Raw genomic sequence first — 23,854 nt, 5'->3', positions numbered from 1 at the left:
ACTGAGCCCCCACAGCCTCAGCACCGCTCCCTGGCCCCCAAGGGCACCCACCCCGGGGGTCGTTCCCCCACCAGGACGCAGCACAGCAGGCTCTCGCTCTTTATTGACCAAGAATCGAGGCAGGGACAGCAGGAGAGGGCAGGGGGCTGCAGGCAGCCGCAGCACAGCGCTGCCGGAGCGCCCCCAGCCACGGACCCCCCCCTGCAGCTCCGTGCCCTCAGCGAGGGTCCGGACTCCCGGGGAGGGGAGGCCGAGCTCCTGGCTGCCGAGGATGGAGGGCAGCCCTGGGGCTCACTTCTTCAGCAGCTGGGCACGAGCCCGGTTCAGCTTCTCCATCACGGCGCTGTCGGTGGCGGCAGAGCACTTGGACAGGACAAGGTTCATCTCAGCCTCGTTCTTGTGCTCGATGGCAGCGTCAGCCGCCTGCTCCAGGTCCCTGGGGGCAAAGCGGGGGCTGAAGGCACCGTTTCCCCCCATGCGGTGAGAGAGGAGGGGTCCGGGTGGCACCCCTAAAGCCCCCAGTGGCAGCAGAAGGATGAGCGTTTCCCTTATCCCTCCAGAGCACCCCAAACCCACAGCCCCGGGAGTGCTGCTGCACCACGACCCGCCTGCTGCCATGAGCCCCAGCCAGACCTCTGGCTCCCCCCTGCCCCCCCCAGGCTCAGACAGCCCCCGTACCCCACAAGGATGAAGGCCTTGACCCGCTGCTCGGGGGTGACACGGGGCGCGTACTTCTTGGCCTCGTAGCGGTTGTGGTGCTTCACAGCAATCTCCACGAAGGGCTGAGGAGGAGAGGAGTGGGGTGAAGGGAGCCCGCTGCCCCACACTGGACACCCCTGATTGCTCCCACTGCACCCCACAGGGCAGACCAGCCCCACACCATGGTGCACCCCCACTGCCAGCCTGCTGAGGGACAGCATGGAGCGTGCATGTGGACAGAGAGAAGGGCTGCCAGGGAGTGTGGACAGGTCCTCCTCCAGCGAGGAAACCTCTTACCAGGTACCCAATGGGCGACTTCTTGCTCTTGGAGAACTTCTCCATCTCCTCCCAGTCCCCGCGGGTGGCCAAGGCACTGATCTTCAGCCACCAGTACCTGGGGACAGCAGGGGAACGGCTCCTACAGCTGCCAGCACACTGCAGCCCCCAGCTTAACACCCACGTGGGACACCAGGGAAAACCACCTCTGCCCCACGGCTGTGACCCACGGCTCCAGTCCAGCACTGCCCTCATTTCAGACCCACCGCTTGTCAGGGATCTTGAAGTCCCGGTACAGCTGCTCAGCTTTCTTGTGGTGGCCGTCCTGGATCAGAGTGGAGACGGTGTTGTGCAGGGAGAGGTCGAGGTAGGGCTTGTCAAAGTCCTCCTGGAGGTGTCGCTGGAGCCGCAGGAGCTTGATCTGATCCTCTGTGGCCTGTGGAGTAAAGCACCAGGCTAACGGGTCTCTGTCCCAGCAAGTGACAGCCCCATCCTGCCTGGTAACCCATCAGGTGGCTGTGACCCCAATGAACGCAGCGCTGCCCAGCTGCGGCGAGAGCAGGGAGGGCCGTGGCACCTTTGCAGCCCTGGTCACGCTCACCTTGGCAGCAAACTCATTCTTGGCCTTGTAGTACTCATCCACAGCGTTCTGCAGGGCTCCTACCCGCCCTTCAATGCGCTGGAGAAAGAAAACAGCCACATCAGCCCGTGCCGACACAGATGCTGCACTGCAAGGGGGAGGTCTTGCCCTGTGCCCCATCCTGGGTGGGCCGGGGGGCTCAACGATGCCCTGCCTTGATCACACAAGATGGGCAGAGGGCTGGATCCCTCCACACCCTGGGGGAAGCTGGAGCTCTCCATCGCATACAGGAGGAGCTGATGACTTCCAACACAGAGCCCCAGGGCCACGAGCCCCCAGCTCTTTCACTATGCTCCTCCCACCCTGACCTTCTCCGAGTAGCTGGAATGCACGTGGAAGTTGCCGAGCTCCTGGTGGTTGTCATCCTGGTTGTACAAGTCCTTCAGTGTCTCTCGCTCCTGGTGCTTGCAAAACTGGGAAGCAACAGGTGGAGGTGAGGGCTCGCAGCTACAGTGAGCTGCATCTGCCACATCATGTGGCTCCCGGGTGGTGGGGTGGGGGACTCAGGGGTCCCCTCAGCCAGGCGTGCACACGGCCGGGCAGCCCTCACCTGGCGGTAGAGGCTCAGAGCCACCGGCTGGTTCTGCAGCGTCATGAAGAAGGTGCCACGGTTCAGCTCGTTCTTCAGGTGCAGCACAACAGTGTAGACTGGGGCACAAGGAGCATTTTAGCACAGGGGACAAGGACTCTTCCCCAGCACAGCTGCCCAGTGGAGCACCGCTGGGACACTCAGACAGTCCTCAGCTCTGGGAGGGGAGCGAGCGTACATCCACGTGCAGGGCAGAGTTTGCTTCCCCCCTTGCCCTGCAGAACTAAAGCAGCTCCCACCACCCCATGTGCCCGTGCAGCACAAAGCCATGAATGGGCTCCCCCACCAAGTCCCTCCCAGGAGAGATTTGCCGCCTGGATGCAGGCAGACCCCTCAGTATTGGGTTCTGCAGAGTCCCTCCTGCCTCAGGACCCCTCTTTGTGTGTGCAGGAGCCCCAGCCCTTCCCCTTACCCAGGTCCGTGTCCCCGCTCTCGATGGCTTTGCTCAGGGCCAGCTTGCTGCGCTTCATCTTCAGCAGCAGCGGGACCTGCTCCCCGGAGCGCGGCTCGTACTCCAGCAGCTGAGGCCATCACAGAGGGTGTCAGCGTGCAGCCACTGTGTGTCACCCCCAGCCCTCGGTGCCACCACCCCCAGGACACGCCACAGACCTTGATGGCCAGCTCTGTCCTGCCGCAGTCGTACGCTCGGGCGGCAATCTCAGAGTAGGAGATGCCCGGCGTGTCACCCAGCTTCTGGTTGATGGCATAAGCCACCTCCTCATCAGATTTGTCCTTCTGCTGCACCTAGAGGGGAGCGGAGCAGTCAGCACGGCCCCAGCGTGGCAGAGCCCCCCCACAAAGCCTTCCCTCCTTGCCTTGTAGCAGGCCCAGTGGGCCAGGATGCGGCTGACGCCCTGGATCTCCGGGAGGCGCAGGTACTCACAGATCCTGATGGCCAGAGGGTAGAGCCGCCGCAGGACCAGCCTGGTGGGCACAGGGGGGGCTCAGCAGTGTGCTGTGTGAGCAGCTGTGCAGCTCAGGCAGCCTCGGGGAGGTCCCCAAGCTCTCAGAGCTCACTCAGCCACCAGCTGGGGGGGGGGGACAGAGACTGCACAAGTACTGCAGCAGGGCTGGGCACAGCCTGCATTGCTCAGGGACAGGGCTACCAAGCCCAGTTTGGAGCAAGCCTTACCTATCCAGCAAGACCTCAACGGTGAGTCGCTTGTATCTGCAGAACAGTCAAGGGCATCTCGGACCCTGCAGAGCGCAGACGACGTGTGCTGGGTGCCCACCCCCTCCTGGCAGCACCTCCAAGGCTGCCATTTGAGCGCAGGGCCGGCTCAGCTCCATGACATGGGCTCACCATCATGGGCAGGGGGTTGGGCACAGCATGGTGCGGTGAGCGCAGGGGGCTGACCCTGCTCTGGGGCCCAGGGTTCAAGCTGGTAGCCGAGCACCGTGGGGCCGGCCGATCTGAGGCTCTGCAGCCCACCCCTCCCCATCCTCATCCTGTTACATCCCAGCTTCCCTGCGCTGATGGCAGGGAACTCGCCACCGGCTGCCAGACCCCACAGTCCCCCCTCACGCCTGCCCCGTGGAGGATACTGGGTGAAGGTGAGGGGGATGCCGATCTGGTAGTCTCGGATGGAGTTGAGCACCCGCAGGTCCTGGCACATGCGCACAAAGCTCTCCGGGGGGAACTTATCAATGAAGCACTTCCCAAAGGAGGCTGCCTGCAAGAGGAGGATGGATGGGCCATGGGAGAGCCTCCAGCGGGAGGGGAACAGCTTCAGCCTCACCCAGAGCCTCCTCGCCTACTTCACTCACCCGCAGCAGGGACTTCTGCGTCTCTGGCTCGTGCTCATAGCCGGCTGCCTCAATGCACTGGCTCACTGCTTCTGGGAGCAGTTTCTGGTCCTTGATCTCCCGCAGGTACTCATCTGCCTTCTGGCTCTCCTTCTGCAGAGAAGCACAGCCCGTTGGTGAACTGTGGGACACGGGACACCGCAGCCAGGGTGAGCGCCGGGCACCTGGAGCCCCAGCAACCCAGGGACAGCGGGGGCTGCCCGCACCCCAGCACCGCGCCCCCGCGGGGACCTCCAGGCCATCCCCTTTCCCATCACAGTGGATGTAATGCTGGGTTTGCACTGGGGCAGCACAAGGGAGGAGGCAGATGTGGAGCAGAGCGGGGTGCCAAACCTCATACTCCTTCTGTGCCTCTAGCAGGAGCGCCCCTGGTGCCATGGAAGCGATTTTGAAGATTTCCTGGCTGGCTTCTGCAGGGAAGGGGGTAAAAAAACCAAGCCAGCATGAGAGGCCGCCCCAGCCCAGATACACCCAGCCAGGTGCTGCTCCCACCCAACCCTTCTGTAAGCTCTGGGACCCGAGAGCCTGCGCCAGGGCCCTCCCTCTGCAGGGCTGGAATGGCTTCACCCAGAGAACGCCTCACCTGGGATCTCATGCAGGAATTCATGGGAGGTGCGAGACAAGATCCGGACCCCATCGGGCTCCGGCACCAGGTAGGAGTCCTCATCCAGGACAAATCTGTGCCTCCCGCTAAGGGCTCGTGGGAAGAAAGTGGCCGGTGGCTGCAGCCCAGCTCTGCCAGGAGCAGGTCAGCCACAGAGATGCCATGGAACAAACCGCCGATTGCCCCGTCCCCAAAGGGCTGTGCCTCGTGACCCTTCTTTCCAGCCACTCTGGAGGAACGGAGATTGGCCCACTGTGACAGCCCTCACCCCTGGGGAATCCACAGATGGCTCTGGCACAGCACTCCCAGCCGCAGGGGCTCTTGTGGCCAAGCTCTGCTCTCAGAGCTGGGAGGGAGGTGGGTTGCTCTCCACTGGGAAAGTCAGAGTTGAGGGACAAGGGGTCTGGGGGCCCAGGCAGAGGAGTGGTTTTCACCACCGTGGCCCCAGGAGGCGCACAGCAGAAGTGGCAGCTCCTCCTCCCCAAAGGATACCGGATGCACTCCGTGGAATCCCCAGCCACCATGAGCTGCCGGTCCCAGGCCACCACCACGGCGCGCTGCCGGCTGCGGGGACGCGTGCACCTGCAGGGAGCCCCAACGCGGTCAGGGGAGCACCTACCCCAGCCCTGTGCCTGCAGTGGGGACATGAGGGACAGTCCCTCGGCCACAGAGGCAAGCAGAGCCTGCCAAGGGCTGAGCACGCAGAGGTGTGCAGTGAAGGCACGGCCCAAAGCGGAGGGGGGGACGTCCAGGAAAACGCTCACCAAACCATCTGCTTGGGTGGAGATCGGATGGTGCTGTTGAACTCGCAGAGCTTGTCCTGCAGAAGGAAAGAGAAGAGTCAAGGAGGAGAAGGCACATGGAGAGGTGGTACTGCGCAGCTGCTGCGGCCGTGCACTGAGGTGGAGGTGACGAGCAGCACAGGGCACGTGTCCTTCACAACCACCTGGGCACTTCTCCAGCCCCAGAGGGAGCCAGGGCTGTGGCTGCTGCAGACAGAGGTCAAGGATGCTGTGCCAGTACTTAGACTGAGCATGAGAAACTTTCATAGAACCACAGAATGGCGTGGGTTGAAAAGGCCCACAATGCTCATCCAGTTCCAACCCCCTGCTATGTGCAGGGTCGCCAACCAGCAGCCCAGGCTGCCCAGAGCCACATCCAGCCTGGCCTTGAATGCCTGCAGGGATGGGGCATCCACACCTCCTTGGGCAACCTGTTCAGTGCGTCACCACCCTCTGGGGGAAAAACTTCTCCTCATATCCAACCTAAAGCTCCCCTGTCTCCCCCTTGTCCTATCACTATCAGCCCATGTAAACAGTCATCATAAACTTTCACCCATTGCTCTGGCAAGCAGCCCACCTGTACATAAAGCAAGAAGTTGTTTGTGCTCAACTGAGACCAGAAAAGTGAACAAAGTCTAAAGGACATTGATTTGCTTCAAAGAGTATGCAAGGCAACAGGCACATCACCAGTATGGGCCAGACTGGGCCACTCGTACATGAGTGGCCACACCAGCTGCGTGGTGAGCTGAGCCTGCCTACAAAATGACATCAGAAACACCAAGTTTGGGCATGCATGCAACAGAACCTGGTGTGGAAAGAGTAATCAGGGGCAGCCTGTTTATTTGGGAGGTATTTGGGCATAGAATGGAAGATGCAAGGCCAGTAAAATGTGGATTTGGAAAAGGAAAAGGTGAGGAGTAATGTATAAAATTGAGTGAAAAAAGCAAAGAAAAGTGGATTTTCTGATGGCAGACCACAGGTGCCCACAGCCAGCAGCAAGATCAGGCTGCAGCACTGCGCCCATAGGTGCCCAAAGAGAAGCTGCTGGGATGCCATCAGGTCTGGATGTGAGAGGCAGCGGGGGAGCACAGCGCAGGGTGGGCTCTGTGGGAGGGAAAGGGACGCTCACCTTCAGCGTGGCCAACCCCATCCAGATGTAGCCGGTGTCAGTGAAGAGCGCCAGGCAGCGGTAGTTGAAGGACACGGCCATCTGCAGGTAGGCACCAGCAGAGGGGCTCATGCCAGGGGGGGTCTGGGATGAGGAAAAGGACAGGGATGGTCAGGGACACAGCTACGTGCCGGCACCAGTGCTGCACAAGGGGCCGAGAGCTGGCCAAAGCGTGACTGTCCCCTCCCATGCCGTGTCTGCCTTATCCCCACAGCTTTGCCCTTGGCCAGGATGTGGGGGAAGGACCTGCCAGGAGGCACTGGGAGCTGCAGATCGCCCCGCTCCCCACTGATGCCGCCACGGCTCACTCACCACCACGGAGCAGGAGGTGTTGTCCAGCAGGTACAGGTCCTGGCCGACCGCCAGCAGGACGATGGTCACTCTATCTTGGGTCAGCACAGCCCAGCAAGAGGGTGGCTTCTGCAGACCTGCAGGGACCAACGTCAGGGCCCTGAGCCAGGCAGAGCGTGGAGCAGCGGGGAGGAGACGCACCTGGCACCTCGGGCATCCTGCGCAGCTTCAGGTCGTCGATGTTGGTGGTGAGTGAGAAGCGGTGTGCTCCAGTGAGGATGGCCACACCGGTGCCATACTCTGTGTGGAAGACCTTCGCCTCCAGCACGTGGTTCTGCAGCACCTCCTGCGCCATGGAGACAGAAGGGCCCAGGTTGGGGCACCAGGGCACGGCGCCATGCTGCTGGGAGAGGCACCGGGGCTCTGGGGGCTAAACTGTCCCAGGGAGGATGGCCCAGCCCTGTGCCATACAGCCAGCAGCATCCCAGCTGAAAAAGGTCCTGCTCCTGTGCTTCTGGTACGTGTGCCAGCTCACACCCAAAGGAAGAGCCCTGCAGGGAGGCTGGGGGAGCTCCAGGCTCTCAGCCCTACCGAGTGGGCATCATTCAGGGAGGCTTTGCAGCACTGCTCCAGCACACAAATCCAACTTTGTGGATCTCATGGTGATGAGCCCTCCCGCCTTCCTTGCCCTGCCCCACTCACGTTGCCCATGCTGAAGTGACGCTTGAACTCGCAGAAGAGGTTGTAGATGAGAACGGTGCCATCCTCCTGGATGCACAGCAGGTCCTCGCTGGCTGTCCAGCCCAGCTGCACCAGCTGACCACTCTTCCACTGCAGGCAGGAAACTGATCAGTGTCTCCTGCTCACCTCCCAGCTGCCAAGCTGCCCCTCCAGGAGACACACACGATGCAGTTTGGCTGCAGTTTGGCGTTTGCAGCTCTGGTGCCCCTGACTCTGCAGCACCCTGCATACCAGGCATACCAGCTTGCCCCTCCTGCTGTTCCTGTATCTTCCCCAGCTCTAGACAGTGGGGAAGGAAGGACACTCCCACAGCTCCAGCACTGCTTTCCCCACCCCCACCCTGTTCCCTTCTTCCCAGTCTGGGTGCCTCCCTCTCCCTACAGACTCCCAACACCCTTGCACACAGCACTGCTTTCGAGCAGCTGGAGAACCAAAGCTTTCAGGGGTTGCAAGAGCTGCACAGAACCACCACTCCTGAAGGCTCGAGGTGCTGAGGACGCGTGGCAGCACTGTGCTTCCCTGCAGACAGTCCAGAGGAGCTGCCCTGAGGCACACAGGCGAGTGGGGCAGGCTGAGGTGGCAGCCAATCTCACAGCCCAGCCATACACCTACAGCACCAGGTGGAAACTCTGGGGCACAGCAGCGCCCTTCCACAGCCACCCTCCTCCTGCCCAGGGCTCAGTGCTGCGAGGGGCACAGCTCAGCATCCTCCAAGGGCTGCAGCCGGGACAGTTCCAGCTCAAGGCACACCTCTAGGAAGGGCACAGGGCACAGCCTAGAGGACAGGGTGGGCCGCAGACCGTGTGTAGCTGATTCCACCAGCCTTGCCCAGGCACTCACCGGGATGCTGGCCAGGAGCAGCCCCGAGGCCGAGTAGATCTCTAACAGCGGACGGGTGCTGGGGGACTTCTCCTTCCTGGCGTTGTTCTTCAGCAGAGCTGTGGTTGGGATGGGGCAGACCCTGAGCCGGCTGCAGCCCCTCAGCCATCCCTGCCATCTTTAGGCACGCCAGCCTGCCCTGCCCATCCCCAGCGGGGTCCCGGCCCTACCTATGGGCCCGCCGTACGGGGCAGCTGCCACCAGGCAGTCCCGCAGGTCCTCCTTCAGGCCCCACTCCATGGTGTACAGCTCGAACTTGCTGCGGGCAGGTGAACAGATGGACAGGCAGACACACAGACAGCGCAGAGCAGTAAGGGTGGTGGAAGGGGGGTGCTATGGCCCAGACTCCGGCCAGAGCCCAGAGCCCAGGCCCCTGAACAAGTCCCAGGCCCTGGACCCCCCCCCCCACCACGCTCAGGCCTCCCCTCCCCTACTAGGCCCCAGACCTGCCCCACTAGGCCCAGAACCCCCCACCAGGACCCAGCCTCCCCTACTAGGCCCAGATCCCCCCCGACTAGGCCCAGGACCCCCAGCCGCAGGCCGGCCGCCCCTCACCGGTAGAAGGCCTCCTCGCCCAGCGGGTTCCAGTTGGCCGTGTAGCAGTCCATGGTGACGGCCGGAGCCGGGCTCACCCGGCGGCTCCGCTCAGCTCCGCTCAGCTCCGCTCAGCTTGGTTCAGTTCAGGCTGCGCTTCCACCCTCCCCGTGACGACTGACGCCACGGCGGCCGCCATCTTGAGTGAGGGCAGGTCAGAGGGAAGAGGAAACGCCGCCATCTTGAGTGAGGGCAGGGCCAGAGGGAAAAGCCGCCGCCATCTTGAGTGAGGGCAGGCCTGAGGGAAGGGGAAACGCCGCCATCTTGAGTAAGGCTGCAGCAGGCCGCAGTAGGCCGCAGCCGCCATCCCAGCGCGGGGCTTGTTCCTTCCTGTCCCCAGCCCCAGTGCTGCAGTCGGTCTCACCCAGCCACCAGCATTCCCCGTCCCCACTCGCACCCCTGGCGTGCACAGAGGTCAGTGGGAATCTGTTCCTATGTTCTGGGGACAGCGGTGTCGCTGCCACCTGCAGGCCCTGCCCCAGCCCCTACCCCTTCCCCTGCCCACACACAGTGCTCCACGGTGACACAGCACAGCAGTGCTGGTGGGGAGACACCGTAAGGCCCAGGAGGCCCCAAAAGACCCCCAGCACCGACTGTGGGCAACCACGGCGCAGTGACCCCATTCTGGGGAGGCACAGAGCAGCACAGGGCCGTGCTGGGCTGAGCTCACAGCGTGGGCGTGAGCCACGTGGAGGCACAATGCCACAGGCAAACACAGCACAGGGCATCCACGGCACACTCAGCACAGCCTTCCCACAGTCTCTCTTTATTTCTCAGCGCTACAGGAACAGGGGAGGCCCTATGGGCGGCCGGGCAGCTCACAGCGGTACTGGAAGATCTGGAAGGAGACCAGGCTGGCAAGCAGCGAGGGGCTGATGGCACCCACCTTCCTGAAGCCCTGGCTCTCGTACAGCCGCTGGGCCACCACCTGCACTATGGAGGTGTACAGCATCACGGCTCTGTAGCCCCGGGCCTGGGCGAAGCGCAGCACCTCCCCGCACAGCGCCTTGGAGATGCCTTGGCCACGGTGATCCTTGCTGACCGACATCCGTTTCAGCTCCAGGGCCTCACCACGCTGCGCCGGGTCCTGTGGTGGGGCCACAGCCACCATACCCACCACCGCCCCGCCGGCCTCCACCACCCAGAAGCAGGAGTCGGGCGCCCGCATGTAGCAGCTGTCGATGTCGCAGAGGTCAGTGATCAGTGCCTCCTGAACATACGACGTGCTGAAGGAGCGCATCACGGGCCAGGTGGCCGCCAGCACCAGCGCCACGGCTGCCAGTGCCAGCAGCCAGCTGCCAGCTACGGCACGCACGGCTGTGAACAGGGCCAGCAGCCCCAGCTGCACTCGCGTTGAGCGCAGCATATGCCGGTAGATGGCCGGGGCGTGCTCGAGGATGCCACGGGCAAACAGGGAGCGCACCGCATCGTAGTCCTCGTCGCGGTACAGCCGAATGCGGTAGGGAGCCATGGGCAATGGGGCCTGCAAATCAGAACCAGGGAATGGTTGGGGTTGGAGGGAACCTTCATAGAGTCACATTGTGGTTGGAGATGGAAGGGATCTTCATGGAAGCCAAAGGATGGTTTGAGTTGGAAGGGACTTTCATAGAAGCCAAAGGATGGTCCGACCCCCCACAAAGAACAGGGACACCCACAGCTCCATCAGGCACTCAGAGCCCCCCCAGCCCGACCTGAACGTCACCGGGGATGGGGCACCACCTCCTGTGTGGGCAACCTGTGCCTCACCCCAAGCGCTTGGAGCAGCCCGAGCTCAGGGCTGGAGCTGCAGCTGTGCCAGGGGGTCCCTGTGCAGGAACGAGAAGCGGGCAGGGGGCTGCACGTCTCCCTTCCTGGGGGGGGGCTCTGGAGAAGCTCCCCCTGCCATCCCCAGGTTGGGACACAGGAGGAGGCAGCAGGGCCCGGGGGGCCCAAACCCCTGAGGGCTGCAGGGCTGGGACGAGGGGGGAAGCAGCGCTGCCGAGGCAGGAGCAAAGGGGCACGGGGAGGGAAGCGGGCACCGAAGGATTGCACGGGGCGCGAAGGGGCACAGGAGAGGCAGCACGCGCTGAAAGCAGCGGGAGCCGCTGGGCTTTGTGCCTGCGCTCGCGGGGGGGCCGAGCCGCTTCAGTGCGCGGCGTTCAGAGCCCGTGCCGAGGTCGGGTAACCGCGGATGGGGCGGAGCCCGGGGACGCCGCAGCCCCCGGGGTCCCGCTGGGGTCGGGGGTCGCCGGGCCCAGCATTGCCCTACCGGAGACCGCGCGCTTCCCTCAGCTCCGCCGCCCCCGGTGCAACCCGCACGGCGTGTGCGTGGCTCCGCGCGGCCCGAGCGCTTTCCCGCACCGCCCCCCTTTCCGTTCCCCCTCCCTCGGCCGCTCCGCCGCCGGATTTCTCACGCTCCGTCCCGCACCCCCTCCGCCTGCGGGAGGCGGCGGCGCGGCCCTTACCGGTGCGCAGGGCCGGGCAGCGGCGGGCGGGCAGCGCCGGTCCCGCAGCCCCGCGAGCAGCCGGGATCCCGCAGCGCCCCCGCGGGGGCCGGGGCCGAGCGATGCGCGGCGAGCGATGCTCGGGCGGCGGGGGCAGTTCAGCCCACGGGGAGCTGCGAACCCCCACCCCACGTCCGCCCCCCCCCCCGGAGGTTTTGCCCACCGCTGCGGGAGTGCTGCTCTGCGGGGCCGCGGTGCGTAGCAGCGCTCAGCACCTTTAAACCGGCGAGCAAAGGCCGTCAGTGCCCAGGGAGCGGCGGGGGAGGCACGCACTGTGACCCCGCGGTGCAGAGAAGGGCCGCGTGCAGCGCTCCGATGCTCTTTTATTATGGCAGCGTTAAGAGGGGCAGGCGCAAATCTGACCCCAGCACGGCGAGGGGACACGGACAGGGGTCCCTCTGTGGGTCCCCACTCAGCTGGGGGGCGTGGGGGTGTCGGGGCCCCCCAGGGAGGCTGAGCCCCCCGGGCCTGAGGAGCAGCGGGGCCGGAGGTGGGGAGGGGGGCACGTCCCCAGCCTGGCATCATGCAGCGTGGGGGTCCCCGTGTCCCCATGGAGCGTCATCCACACGGCTCAGCCACATGGCACAGGGATCCCCGTGTCCCCATAGAGGTTCACCAGCACGGCTCAGCCATTTGGCATGAGGGTCCCCATGGGGCATCGCCCACACAGCTCGGCTGCATGGCACGGGGGTCCCCGTGTCCCCATAGGGGTTCACCAGCACGGCTCAGCCATGTGGCATCTGGGTCCCCATGCGGCACTGTCCACATGGCTCAGCCACATGGGATGAGGATCCCCACGGGGCTCAGCCCAGCACCTCTTCCTGCAGGCAGATGGTGCCGTTCTCAAACCAGCCGGACCCCCTCCACGCCCCCCACCCACTGCCCTACATCCAGATGGAGTGCAGCCCCTGCGTGATGACCCCGGTGATGTTGTGAGGTGCTGCACATCCACCTCCAGCCACTGCCCTGCGCCCTCCTGCCCCGCACACCAACCACCTTCCCCTGCCCACACGCAGTGCCCTGCAGTGACACAGCACAGCAGTGCTGGTGGGGGGACAGCGCGAGGCCCGGCGGGCCCCCAAAAGCCCCCCAGCACCGCCTGTGGGCGGCTGCGGCGTGGTGATCCCATTCTGGTCCGGGGAGGTCCTGTGGAGGGCCAGGCTGGGCTGAGCTCATGGTGTGGGTGTGAGCCACATGGAGGCACGATGCCACACACAGCACAGCCACGACACGTGTGCACATCCACGGCACACTCAGCACAGCCTTCCCGCGGCCTCTCTTTATTTCTCAGTGGTGCAGGAATAGGGGAGGCCCTACGGGCGGCCGGGCAGCTCGAGGCGGTAATGGATGAGATGGAAGGAGATCAGGCTGGAGAACAGAGACGGGCTGGTTTCAGCCACCTTCCTGAAGCCCTGGCTCTCGTACAGCCTCTGTGCCACCAGCTGCACTGTGGAGGTGTACAGCACCACAGCCCCGTAGCCCCGCGCCTGGGCGAAGCGCAGCACCTCCCCGCACAGCGCCTTGGAGATGCCTCGGCCACGGTGGTCCTTGCTGACCGACATCCGTTTCAGCTCCATGGCCTCGCCGCGCTGCGATGGGGCTGCGCCCACCATGGCCACCACCGCCCCGCCGGCCTCCACCACCCAGAAGCAGGAGTCGGGCGCCCGCATGTAAAAGCTGTCGATGTCACGGAGGTCAGCGAGCAGCGCTTCCGTCACGAAGGACGTGCCGAAGGAGCGCATCACGGGCCAGGCGGCCGCCAGCACCAGCGCCACAGCTGCCAGTGCCAGCAGCCAGCTGCCAGCTACGGCACGCACGGCTGTGAACAGGGCCAGCAGCCCCAGCTGCAGCCGTGCCAGGCGCAGCACGTGGCGGTACATGGCCGGGGCGTGCTCGAGGATGCCATGGGCAAACAGGGAGCGCACCGCATCGTAGTCCTCGTCGCGGTACAGCCGGATGCGGTAGGGAGCCATGGGCAATGGGGCCTGCAAATCAGAACCAGGGAATGGTTGGGGTTGGAGGGAACCTTCATAGAGTCACATTGTGGTTGGAGGTGGAAGGGATCTTCATGGAAGCCAAAGGATGGTTTGAGTTGGAAGGGACTTTCATAGAAGCCAAAGGATGGTCCGACCCCCCACAAAGAACAGGGACACCCACAGCTCCATCAGGCACTCAGAACCCCCCCAGCCCGACCTGAACGTCACCAGGGATGGGGCCGCACCTCCTGTGTGGGCAACCTGTGCCTCACCCAAGCACTTGGAGCAGCCCGAGCTCAGGGCTGGAGCTGCAGCTGTGCCAGGGGGTCCCTGTGCAGGAACGAGAAGCGGGCAGGGGGCTGCACGTCTCCCTTCCTGGGGGGGGGCTCTGGAGAAGCTCCCCCTGCCATCCCCAGGTTGGGACACAGGAGGAGGCAGCAGGGCCCGGGGGGCCCAAACCCCTGAGGGCTGCAGGGCTGGGACGAGGGGGGAAGCAGCGCTGCCGAGGCAGGAGCAAAGGGGCACGGGGAGGGAAGCGGGCACCGAAGGATTGCACGGGGCGCGAAGGGGCACAGGAGAGGCAGCACGCGCTGAAAGCAGCGGGAGCCGCTGGGCTTTGTGCCTGCGCTCGCGGGGGGGCCGAGCCGCTTCAGTGCGCGGCGTTCAGAGCCCGTGCCGAGGTCGGGTAACCGCGGATGGGGCGGAGCCCGGGGACGCCGCAGCCCCCGGGGTCCCGCTGGGGTCGGGGGTCGCCGGGCCCAGCATTGCCCTACCGGAGACCGCGCGCTTCCCTCAGCTCCGCCGCCCCCGGTGCAACCCGCACGGCGTGTGCGTGGCTCCGCGCGGCCCGAGCGCTGTCCCGCACCGCCCCCCTTTCCGTTCCCCCCTCCCTCGGCCGCTCCGCCGCCGGATTTCTCACGCTCCGTCCCGCACCCCCTCCGCCTGCGGGAGGCGGCGGCGCGGCCCTTACCGGTACGCAGGGCCGGGCAGCGGCGGGCGGGCAGCGCCGGTCCCGCAGCCCCGCGAGCAGCCGGGATCCCGCAGCGCCCCCGCGGGGGCCGGGGCCGAGCGATGCGCGGCGAGCGATGCTCGGGCGGCGGGGGCAGTTCAGCCCACGGGGAGCTGCGAACCCCCACCCCACGTCCGCCCCCCCCCCGGAGGTTTTGCCCACCGCTGCGGGAGTGCTGCTCTGCGGGGCCGCGGTGCGTAGCAGCGCTCAGCACCTTTAAACCGGCGAGCAAAGGCCGTCAGTGCCCAGGGAGCGGCGGGGGGGTTGGGGGGGCGTGGGTTGGCACCGAAAGTGATCCCACGGTCAGCGCTCCGATGCTCTTTTATTATGGCAGCGTTAAGAGGGGCAGGCGCAAATCCGACCCCAGCACGGCGAGGGGACACGGACGGGGATCCCTCTGTGGGTCCCCACTCAGCTGGGGAGGTGTGGGGGTGTCGGGGCCCCACAGGGAGGCTGAGCCCCCCGGGCCTGAGGAGCAGCGTGGCTGGGGGTGGGGAGGGGGGCACGTCCCCAGCCTGGCACCACGCAGCTTGGGGGTCCCCGTGTCCCCATGGGGCATCATCCACACGGCTCAGCCACATGGCACAGGGATCCCCGTGTCCCCAAGGGGTTCACCAGCACGGCTCAGCCATTTGGCATGAGGGTCCCCATGGGGCATCGCCCACACGGCTCAGCTGCATGGGATGAGGATCCCCATGGGCAGTCTATATGGCTCAGCCAAACGGGTCCCCAGGGGGCACCGTGCACACGGCTCAGCCCCACAGCACAGGGGTTCCCATAGGGATTCACCAGCATGGCTCGTCCGAACGGGATGGGGGTCCCCACGGGGCTCCGTGCGCACGGCTCAGCCCCACGGCACCGCCGTCCCTGCACCCCCACAAAGCATCTCCAGCGCGGTTCGGGCTCGGAGCTCTCTCCATCCCCTCCATTCCCACGGGGCAGCAGCGGCCCGGCTAAGGCACGAGCCGGGCGCTCCGGGCCGTGGCCGCTCAGGGCAGGTCGTAGCGGTAGGCGGTGACGGTGCAGTTGGCCAGGCGGCCGTAGGCGGTGGGCAGCACGAAGCGGCGCTGCCGGTGGAAGCCCAGGCGTTCGTAGAGGGCTTTCGCCTCGTGCTGCAGCATGATGGTGTTGAGCACCACGGCCCTGCAGCCGCGCTGCTGCCGAGCGAAGTCCAGCGCCGCCCGTCCCAGCGCCGCCGCGATGCCCCGGCCCCGGTAATCCTTGCGCACCGCCATCCGTTTGAGCGCCAGCAGCCCCGCCTCGCCTGCCGGCCGCACGCCCACCGTGCCCACCACGCGGCCGTCCGCCTCCGCCACCCAGAAGCGGGCGCCGGGGCCGTCCATGTACGCGCGGCGGATGTCGCTCAGGTCGTCCCCCAGGCAGCGCTCGATGTAGGCGCGCCACGCGCAGCCCAGCACCTGGCGGCCCAGCGCCAGCAGCAGCGTCAGCGCCAGCACGGGCAGCAGCAGGGAGCGGGCGCTGGCCAGCAGCAGGCAGAAGGCGCAGCCCAGCACCAGCAGCACCCAGGGCTGCCGCAGGACGTGCAGGCACAGCGCCGGCGCGTATTCGCTCATGGCGGTGGCGAAGACCTCCCGCGCCGCCTCGTAGTCCTCGTCGCGGTACGGCCGGACCCGGAACCCCGCCATGCTGCGCTGCCCTGCGGTGGGAGGGGGAGGCTCGGCGCTGCCGGTGTCAGCCCCCCCCCCCCCCCCCCATCCCCATCCCATGGCGTGCAGCAGGGTGGATGCGCAGTGACCGTGACATAAGGGCACGGCTGTACCCCGGGGTGGGGGGGAGTGCCGGCACTGCCCATCCCACGGAGCCCCCTGACTCTTTAGAGCCCCATGGCCCATGGAGCCCCTCATGCCCCATAGAGTCCCCATGGCCGATGGAGCCCCTCATGCCCCATAGAGTCCCCATGGCCGATGGAGCCCCTCATGCCCCATTGAGCCCCCATGGCCGATGGTGCCCCTCATGCCCCATTGAGCCCCCATGGCCGATGGTGCCCCTCATGCCCCATTGAGCCCCCATGGCCGATGGTGCCCCTCATGCCCCATAGAGCCCCCCACCTGATGGAACCCCCCCCACACTACAGAGCCCATGTGCCCCATGGAGCCTCTCCCCTTACAGAGTCCCCATGCCCTATTAAACCCTCACACCCCACGGAGCCCCCTGTGCCCCATGGAGCCCCACAACCCCGCAGAGCCCCCACCGTGCCCCTGTGGAGCCCCCTGTGCCCCACGGAGCCTCACCCACCCCAGCAGCCCCCCACGCTCCATGCAGTCCCTGTGCCCCGAAGAGCCACGACCCCTCAGTGCTCCCTACACCTACTGGCGCCCACGGACCGGCCCTGGGCACCCCCGAGCCCCGCCCCCCCCTCGCCCCTGCCCCGAGCACTCGCCCGCCCACGTGCGGACCCCACGCCCCCGTGTGTCCCCGACCCCCCCCCCCCGCTCACCGCCTTGCCGCACCCTCCGCCCTCCACCATCGCCAGCCCGGCGCTGCGGCGCCCGCTGCCCATTGGCCGCCGCTCTTCCGGAGGTCACGCCCCTCCCGCCGCCTTCAGCCAATAGGCGCCGAGCGGGGGAGCGAGGGAGGCGGGCGCGCGGGTCACGTGAGCAGGGAATGAATGGGAGGGCACGGGGGGGCGGGGCCGGCGCGAGGAGGCGGGGTCTGCGCCGTCGGAGGCGCCATTGGCCTTCGGGGAAAGGGCGGGGCCGGAGGGGCGGGGCCTGGGGGGGCGCGGGGCCGCGGGTTCGATGCCCGCTCCGGGCGGGTCACGGCGCGCGGCGCTGAGCGCGGAGACGGCGCAGACGGTGGCGGTGCAGCCGCAGTTGGAGGTCCGGCGGTCCCCGGCCCCGCAAACGCCGCCGGGCCAGGCGGAAGCTGCAGGGCGTGGGCACGTTCTCGAAGGAGACGCGGCACGGCCGTGTGGCCGCCTCGTAGCCCTCGGCCCGCGCCGTCACCTCGTACTCGCCGGGGTTCAGCAGCCGCCAGTAATCCCCGTCCACAGCTGTGGGGGGAGGGCGGCGGTGACGTCCCATCTCCATCCCATCCCCTCCCATCCCATCCCCTCCCATCCCATCCCCTCCCATCCCATCCCATCTCCATCCCATCCCATCCCCTCCCATTCGCCGTCCCCTCCCATCCATCTCCTCCATCCCTATTCCTTTGATCCCATCTGTCCCATTTGTCCCATCCCACCTCATCCCATCCCCCCCCCCCCCCTCCCCGCCCATCTCTGTCCCGCTGTACCTGTCCGCACATCGTGGTTGATGCCATCCACAGAGATGATGGCGTTGGCGATGCCCTCACCCGTCTCTTCATCCCGAACCACCCCCTTAATGCCACGGTGCACCTGGGAACCACAGGGCTGGGGGTCAGGGGGACGCCCCGCACTGCACAGCACCCGTGTGGGACGCCCTCAGCTGCACCAGGGCTGTTTGTACCCAACACAAGCCCTGGGGCATGGCACGGCAGCACGGCACCATGGCATGGCACTCTGGCACAGCACCATAGCATGGCACCATGGCACACACACCCTGCGTCCAGCACACCAGCACACACGAGCCCTCTGGGTGCACACACCTCCAGCACACGCCCCCCGCAGCCCCCTGGGGGAGGGAACCCCCCAGGGAGCAGGGAAGGTGCTGCAAAGCCCGGGGGGTACCGGGGGACCCCCGTCCGTGCCCCGCAGCCCCCACCTGCTCCATGTAGAGCAGCAGCGACTCGCGGTTGTTCTCCCACTCGGTTGGCAGCTCGGAGACGTGGGGGAATTTGTCACACGACAGCTCCACTGTGATCTCGAAGCAGTTGGTGTGCAGATAGCTGAAGTCATTCATACCTGAGGGAGGGCGGCGGTGCATTGGGGGGGGCGGGGGGCTGCAGGACTCCCCCTTCCCCCCCCCCAGCCTCGCACTCACTGCCGGGCACCGTGTGCCAGTTGGCCCCATTGATGATGTTGCCGGAGCGCATGAAGTCGTCGTAGTGGCACAGGCGGCGCTCCTCGCTGGCCATGGCCAGGTTGGAGGTGGCGTAGACGGTGGCCAACCAGCGGAACACGCCGTCGTCCGCCGTGGGGGTCAATTCCTGCGCCTTCCAGTAGGTGCGGGTCATGTCGAAGGGGTAGGTGACCACCAGCTCCCCCCCGTGCAGGTTGGCGCTCAGCACAAAGGGGTAGCGCTGCATCCAATCGATCACCGCCCGCGTCTCAGGAGCCACCTGCAGTGACAGGGGGCCATTGGGGCGCAGCTGGGACCCCCAACCCACCCCTATTCCCCAGGGGCTGCCTATGGTGACACTGCATCACTGGGGCACAGCTGGGACCCCCAACCCAGCCCTGTTCCCCCAGAGGGCACCTATGGTGACACTGCATCATTGGGGCACAGCTGGGACCCCCAACCCAGCCCTGTGCCCTCAGTGTGTGACACTGCGTCACTGGGGCACAGCTGGGACCCCCAGCCCACCCCCATGCCTTGGGGGCCGCCTGCAGTGATAGGGGGTCATTGGGGCACAGCTGGGACTCCAACCCATCCCTGTGCCTCAGGGGCCGCCTGTGGTGACATGGGGGTCATTGGGGCACAGCAGGGACCCCCAACCCAACCCTGTGCCTCAGGGGCCGCCTGTGGTGACACCACATCCTTGGGGCACATCTGGGACCCCCAATGCAGCCCTGTGCTCCCAGGGGTCACCTATGGTGACACTGCATCATTGGGGCACAGCTGGAACCCCAACCCACCCCTGTGTCCTGGGGACCACATGTGTGACACTTAATCCCTGGGGCACAGCTGGGACCCCCAACCCAGCCCTGTGCCCCCAGGGGCTGCCTGTGGTGACACGGTGTCAGTGGGGCACAGCAGAGACCCCCAACCCAGCTCTGTGCCCTGGGGGTCGCCTGCAGTAAGGCTGCATCGTGGGGCACCTCCAGCACCCCCACACCATCCCTGCGCCCCACCGCGCTGTGCCCTCACCGTGGCGTTGGCGAAGGTGTAGTACTCAGGGATGGGGATGTAGTGGTTGGGGAACTGGTGGGGCACCAGGTCGTTGTCCTCAGCGTCCCACAGCGCCGTGTTGAGGTCGGCGAAGTTGTGGTTGAGGTCGATGCCCTCGTAGGTCCAGCGGCCCATGGCCCAGCCCGACAGCTCCGACCCCTATCGGGCGCGCGGGGTCAGCTGGGGGGCAACGGGACGGGCGGCTGGGGGGCGGCTTTGGGGCCGTACCAGGCGGTAGGCGGTCTCGCGGGGCGGGTTTGGGGCCGTACCAGGCGGTAGGCGGTCTCGTAGCCGTCGGGGTTCATGGAGGGCAGGAGGTGGATGCGCGTGCCCGTGACCAGGCGCACCACGCGGGGGTTGCCGCGCCGGAACTCGCGGCACAGATACTCCATCAGGTTGAGCAGCAGCTCCCGGCCCAGCACCTCGTTGCCGTGCATCCCCGCCACGTAGCGGAACTCGGGCTCTCCTGCGGGTACGGCCCACGTTGGGTCCCGACCCCCCCCCCCCCCGCCCAGCCCCACGTCCCACCCCGCAGACGTACCCACTTCGTGCTGCCCCGGGTTGTCGGAGATCTCCATGACGTACATCTTGAGGCCCAGGTAGCTCTTCCCGATGCTGTAGATGCGGGTGATGTTGGGGCACTCCTCGCTCACCCTCTTCATCAGCTGCGGGGAAGGCGCTCACAATGGGGTCTGGGGGCGCCCGGGGCTGCGGGGGCCGCGCCGGGGGATCCCAACGCACCTTCCTCATCTCCTTGTAGTTGTGGTGCCGGAAATCCAGCTTGTCGGTGGGCGCGGGCTGCTCGGGCCACTGGTAGATGTTGTTGGGGTCTGCGGGGTGCGGATGGGGGCGGGGTGAGGGACGCACGGAGCGGCCCCCCCGCCCCGCACGCCGCGCCCGTCCCCACCTGGCACGGCGCAGCCCAACACCTCGGCCCGCAGGCAGATGGTGCCGTTCTCAAACCAGCTCTGCGGGTTGATGCGGATGTAACGAGCCACCGCCCGGCACGGCAGCGCGTTCAGCACCGGCGTCTCGGGGTCCTTGTTGGCCGGGAACACCTGGGGGGGTCCCAAGCCCTGCGTGACCGCGGGCACAGCGCGGCGCCATGGGGAGGGGGGGGGGGGGGGGAGCCGGGATGCGGGGATGGGGCGGAGCCGCCAAAGGGGACCAAAGGGTTACGGGCGCTGCGCTGCGTGGCCCCGTCCTCCGCTGGCCCCGTTCCGGCCCCTAATGAAGAGCGGACACGTGGCAGCGGGCTGAGCCCGTGCCGACGGACCCGAGCGGGGCAGAACCGTGGGGCTGCGGCGCCACGCTGCTCTGTGCCCCCCCCCCCCCCGCGGCACGGGGACCCCAGGGATGAGCACGGGGACCCCAAACCGCTCCCGGCAGTGGGACCTCAGCCCCGCGCCCGGCACGGCCGTGACCGGGGACCCCAACCCCGCCGTCAGCCCCCGTTTCTCCCACATCCCCGTGGGGGGACCCACCCGCACCCGCCCACCCGCACAGCTCCCACGCGCGTCCCTGAGCGCCACTCTGCCGCGGTCACCTCCGGGCTCACCCTGCCGTGCCGCTCGGCCCCCGCTCGGCCCCGCTCAGCCCCGCGTGTCCCCCCGCGCCCCCGGCCCCCCCAGCGGGCAGCAGCACAAGCAGCCTTTGTGCGGAGGGGAAGCGCTGGAGGACGCTCTGCGGGACGGGAGGCCAAAGGCAACAGCGGAGCCCGGCGCGGCCGTTAACCCGCTGAGCCCCGCCGTGCGGGCCGGGCTGAGGATGGGGCTCGTACCGCCTCCTCGGTGCCGTTGCGGCACGGCTGCCACGTGTGCGTGTCGTTGCTGAACTGCACCTTGTAGGAGGTCACCCAGTCGTACCTGCGGGGGGGAGGGGGGGGGCACAGCGTCACCGGCGCCAGGACCCCCCCCGGCCCCCCCCGCCCCGCGCCTTACGTCCAGATGGAGTTGAGCCCCTGCGTGATGACCCCGGTGAAGTTGGTGAGGCGCCGCGCGTCCACCTCCAGCCACTGCCCCGCGTCCTCCCGCCCCGCGCACCAACCGCCGTCAAAGAAGTCCCCGTCGTAGAGCCCCGACTGCGGGCGGAGGTTCGGGTGGGCGCAGGGTCCGTTCCGGGGCAGCTCCACCCCCACCAGGCGGGCCGGGAGACCCCCGGGGGGTCACGGTGGAACAGCCAGCGGGGAGAGGGGAGGCACCGACCACGGAGCCCTCCGACACACCGTGCTGTGCACACACTGCGCACACCTCCAACACCTCCAACAAACACCTGCCATACACACACCGTGCACACCTCAAACACCTGCCGTGCACACCTCACACACCTGCCGTGCACACCTCACACACCTGCCGTGCACACACCGTGCACACACCAAACATGTGCCATGCACACACCATGCACTCCTCAAATACCTGCCACGCACACACTGTGCACACTGTGCACACGCCTTGCACACCTCAAACACATGCCATGCACACCTTACACATGTGCCATACACACGCTGTGCACACACCGTGCACCTCACACACGTGCCATGCACACACTGTGCACACACCATGTGCACGCCAAACATGTGCCATGCCCACCCCATGCACACACCATGCACACGCCATGCACGCCTCACACACGTGCCATGCCCATGCCTTGCACACCTCACACGCGTGCCATGCACACCTCACACGCGTGCCATGCCCACGCTGTGCCCGCGCCCTACCTGGATGTTGAGCCGCCCTCGGTGGGCTCCCAGCCCATAGCGTTTGTCGCTGGAGGAGCGCAGCTGGGAGTCCTGAACCCGCAGGGACTCCAGCCCCAGGGGGGGGCACGCTGGGGGCAGAGGGGCACGGCACACTCAGTGACCCCACAGCGATCCCCACTGTGCAAAGCCCATTTCCCACTGTGCAAACCCCGCTCCCTTCCATGCAGAGTGGCGGTGGGGCAGCAGCACTGCACCCCTTTACCACGCAGACCAGGGCAGCCGATGCCTCCCACACGGGGGGGGGGGGGGGGGGAGGGTCGGGATGGCATCACTTTGGGGGTGCCCTGGGGGTCCCCACTCCCCCCGGGACTCCCAGCCTCACACACCCCCTCCCCTGTGCTTCCCAGCTGCCAAGGCTGTGTCTGCGCTCAGCATGTGTGCACAGCGCAGGGGGGTGTGCATGGTGCAGAGGTGCACACACACACACACACACACACACACACCCATGCAGCACCCCCCCCTCCCCTCGTGCTGTGTACATACGCTGCTCCTGGGGGGCAGGAGGGCTCCTGGATGGAGCTTTGGGTCTCTTCTTCAGCACTTTCTTCCTCACCACTTTGACCCTCACGACCTTCTTCCTGGGCACGGGGGCTGCACGCACACAGAGTGGGTTGGGGGGGGTCGGGGGGCTGCTGGCCCTCAGGGCCCCACGGTGGGTGCAGGTTGGGGGGGGCTCAGCTGGGGCGCTGCCCACCACATGCAGCTCGCAGCCCTGGGCACCCCCAACACCCACGTGCACGCGCACAGGTGTGCACACACGGACACACACACGGCTCACAGGGACACCCTGGGACCTCCCCTCACCACAAACCAGTGCAGCAGTGCAGCCAGGTGCACACACACACACAAACTCACACACACACGTGTGTGTGCACACCCGGCCTGGCAGCAGGATGGGGCACACAGAGCATCCGAGGAATGCAGTCGTGGTGCAGCACACACACACACACACACACACACGGTGCACACACACGGTGCACACACACACACACGGTGCACTCACACCCACGTACACACCCCGTGCACACTCGCATTAAGCCGCCCCCCCTGCACACCCACACACACATTGTGCACACCCGGCTGTGCTCACACTCAGATGCACACACACACACACATTTGCACTCCCATCCCCCCCTTCCCTCCCCCAGAGCTCCTACCTTTGGGCCCGGGCCCCCCGCGGGTGGGGGCTGCACTGCTCGGCCCCCCCCGCTCCGTTCTTTTCGTGGGGGTCGTGGCGGTGCCCTTCGGGGGGGTCGTGGCAGTGCCCTTCGGGGGGGCTGTGCCCCTCGGGGTGGTCGTGGCGGTGCCCTTCGGGGGGGCTGTGCCCCTCGGGGTGGTCGTGGCGGTGCCCTTCGGGGGGGCTGTGCCCCTCAGGGTGGTCGCGGCGGAGCCCCCGGGGCCGCCCATCCCCACGGCCTCGGGTCGGAGCGCGGTGCCGAGGGGTGCCGGGGGGGCGGCGACGGCGGCGAAGAGGAGCAGCAGAGCGAGGGGGGGCGGCGGCATGGCGGGACGGGACGGGACGGGACGGGACGAGCGCAGCGCAGCTCAGCGCTCAGCCCCGGCCCTCC

General features: G+C 66.9%; 5 protein-coding genes across 9 annotated transcripts; all 5 read right to left on the bottom strand.

The window, feature by feature from the left end:
- Nucleotides 1-85: 85 nt before the first annotated feature.
- On the bottom strand, nucleotides 86-9,215 carry VPS16 (VPS16 core subunit of CORVET and HOPS complexes). Of its 2 annotated transcripts, NM_001271150.2 has the most exons (24): nucleotides 9,031-9,215; nucleotides 8,646-8,734; nucleotides 8,437-8,534; nucleotides 7,558-7,686; nucleotides 7,057-7,201; nucleotides 6,877-6,992; nucleotides 6,526-6,648; nucleotides 5,379-5,434; nucleotides 5,107-5,196; nucleotides 4,594-4,688; nucleotides 4,344-4,420; nucleotides 3,972-4,103; nucleotides 3,750-3,877; nucleotides 3,337-3,372; nucleotides 3,020-3,128; nucleotides 2,814-2,948; nucleotides 2,617-2,725; nucleotides 2,166-2,263; nucleotides 1,924-2,028; nucleotides 1,577-1,654; nucleotides 1,242-1,411; nucleotides 997-1,093; nucleotides 679-782; nucleotides 86-436 (listed from the first exon to the last, which is right to left on the bottom strand). In NM_001271150.2, the coding sequence occupies exons 1-24, from the start codon at nucleotides 9,081-9,083 to the stop codon at nucleotides 292-294; spliced, it is 2,517 nt and encodes an 838-aa protein (NP_001258079.1). In that variant the 5' UTR covers nucleotides 9,084-9,215; the 3' UTR covers nucleotides 86-291. The 2 variants fall into 2 exon arrangements, with proteins under 2 accessions (NP_001258079.1, XP_040555025.1); XM_040699091.2 differs by lacking the exon at nucleotides 6,526-6,648.
- Nucleotides 9,216-9,816: 601 nt separating this feature from the next.
- On the bottom strand, nucleotides 9,817-14,729 carry NAT8 (N-acetyltransferase 8 (GCN5-related, putative)). 3 transcript variants are annotated; one of them, XM_046941293.1, is made up of 3 exons: nucleotides 14,700-14,729; nucleotides 11,514-13,537; nucleotides 9,817-10,552 (listed from the first exon to the last, which is right to left on the bottom strand). In XM_046941293.1, exon 2 carries the CDS (start codon nucleotides 13,523-13,525, stop codon nucleotides 12,866-12,868), a length of 660 nt encoding a protein of 219 aa, XP_046797249.1. In that variant the 5' UTR covers nucleotides 13,526-13,537; nucleotides 14,700-14,729; the 3' UTR covers nucleotides 9,817-10,552; nucleotides 11,514-12,865. The 3 variants fall into 3 exon arrangements, with proteins under 3 accessions (XP_046797249.1, XP_046797247.1, XP_046797248.1); XM_046941291.1 differs by lacking the exon at nucleotides 14,700-14,729 and adding an exon at nucleotides 14,499-14,578; XM_046941292.1 differs by lacking the exon at nucleotides 14,700-14,729 and adding an exon at nucleotides 14,302-14,394.
- NAT8B (N-acetyltransferase 8B (putative, gene/pseudogene)) lies at nucleotides 9,820-11,593 on the bottom strand. 2 transcript variants are annotated; one of them, NM_001271144.2, is made up of 2 exons: nucleotides 11,514-11,593; nucleotides 9,820-10,552 (listed from the first exon to the last, which is right to left on the bottom strand). In NM_001271144.2, exon 2 carries the CDS (start codon nucleotides 10,538-10,540, stop codon nucleotides 9,869-9,871), a length of 672 nt encoding a protein of 223 aa, NP_001258073.1. In that variant the 5' UTR covers nucleotides 10,541-10,552; nucleotides 11,514-11,593; the 3' UTR covers nucleotides 9,820-9,868. The 2 variants fall into 2 exon arrangements, with proteins under 2 accessions (NP_001258073.1, NP_001384852.1); NM_001397923.1 differs by lacking the exon at nucleotides 11,514-11,593 and adding an exon at nucleotides 11,318-11,410.
- Nucleotides 14,730-14,840: 111 nt separating the features above from the next.
- On the bottom strand, nucleotides 14,841-17,040 carry LOC107056278 (probable N-acetyltransferase camello). Its single transcript, XM_015301330.4, has 2 exons — nucleotides 16,996-17,040; nucleotides 14,841-16,194 (listed from the first exon to the last, which is right to left on the bottom strand). The coding sequence occupies exon 2, from the start codon at nucleotides 16,181-16,183 to the stop codon at nucleotides 15,527-15,529; it is 657 nt and encodes a 218-aa protein (XP_015156816.2). The 5' UTR covers nucleotides 16,184-16,194; nucleotides 16,996-17,040; the 3' UTR covers nucleotides 14,841-15,526.
- Nucleotides 17,035-23,854, bottom strand: CPXM1 (carboxypeptidase X, M14 family member 1). The gene is made up of 14 exons (XM_015301329.4): nucleotides 23,444-23,854; nucleotides 22,770-22,877; nucleotides 22,245-22,354; nucleotides 21,469-21,608; nucleotides 21,309-21,393; nucleotides 20,436-20,586; nucleotides 20,270-20,358; nucleotides 20,070-20,193; nucleotides 19,798-19,994; nucleotides 19,508-19,687; nucleotides 18,461-18,758; nucleotides 18,242-18,381; nucleotides 17,793-17,895; nucleotides 17,035-17,550 (listed from the first exon to the last, which is right to left on the bottom strand). The coding sequence occupies exons 1-14, from the start codon at nucleotides 23,787-23,789 to the stop codon at nucleotides 17,315-17,317; spliced, it is 2,307 nt and encodes a 768-aa protein (XP_015156815.2). The 5' UTR covers nucleotides 23,790-23,854; the 3' UTR covers nucleotides 17,035-17,314.

This window comes from Gallus gallus, chromosome 4, assembly GCF_016699485.2.
Source record: "Gallus gallus isolate bGalGal1 chromosome 4, bGalGal1.mat.broiler.GRCg7b, whole genome shotgun sequence".
Classification (NCBI taxonomy): domain Eukaryota; kingdom Metazoa; phylum Chordata; class Aves; order Galliformes; family Phasianidae; genus Gallus; species Gallus gallus.
Note: the sequence above shows the minus strand (reverse complement) of the source record. Positions and strands in the feature narration are given on the sequence as shown.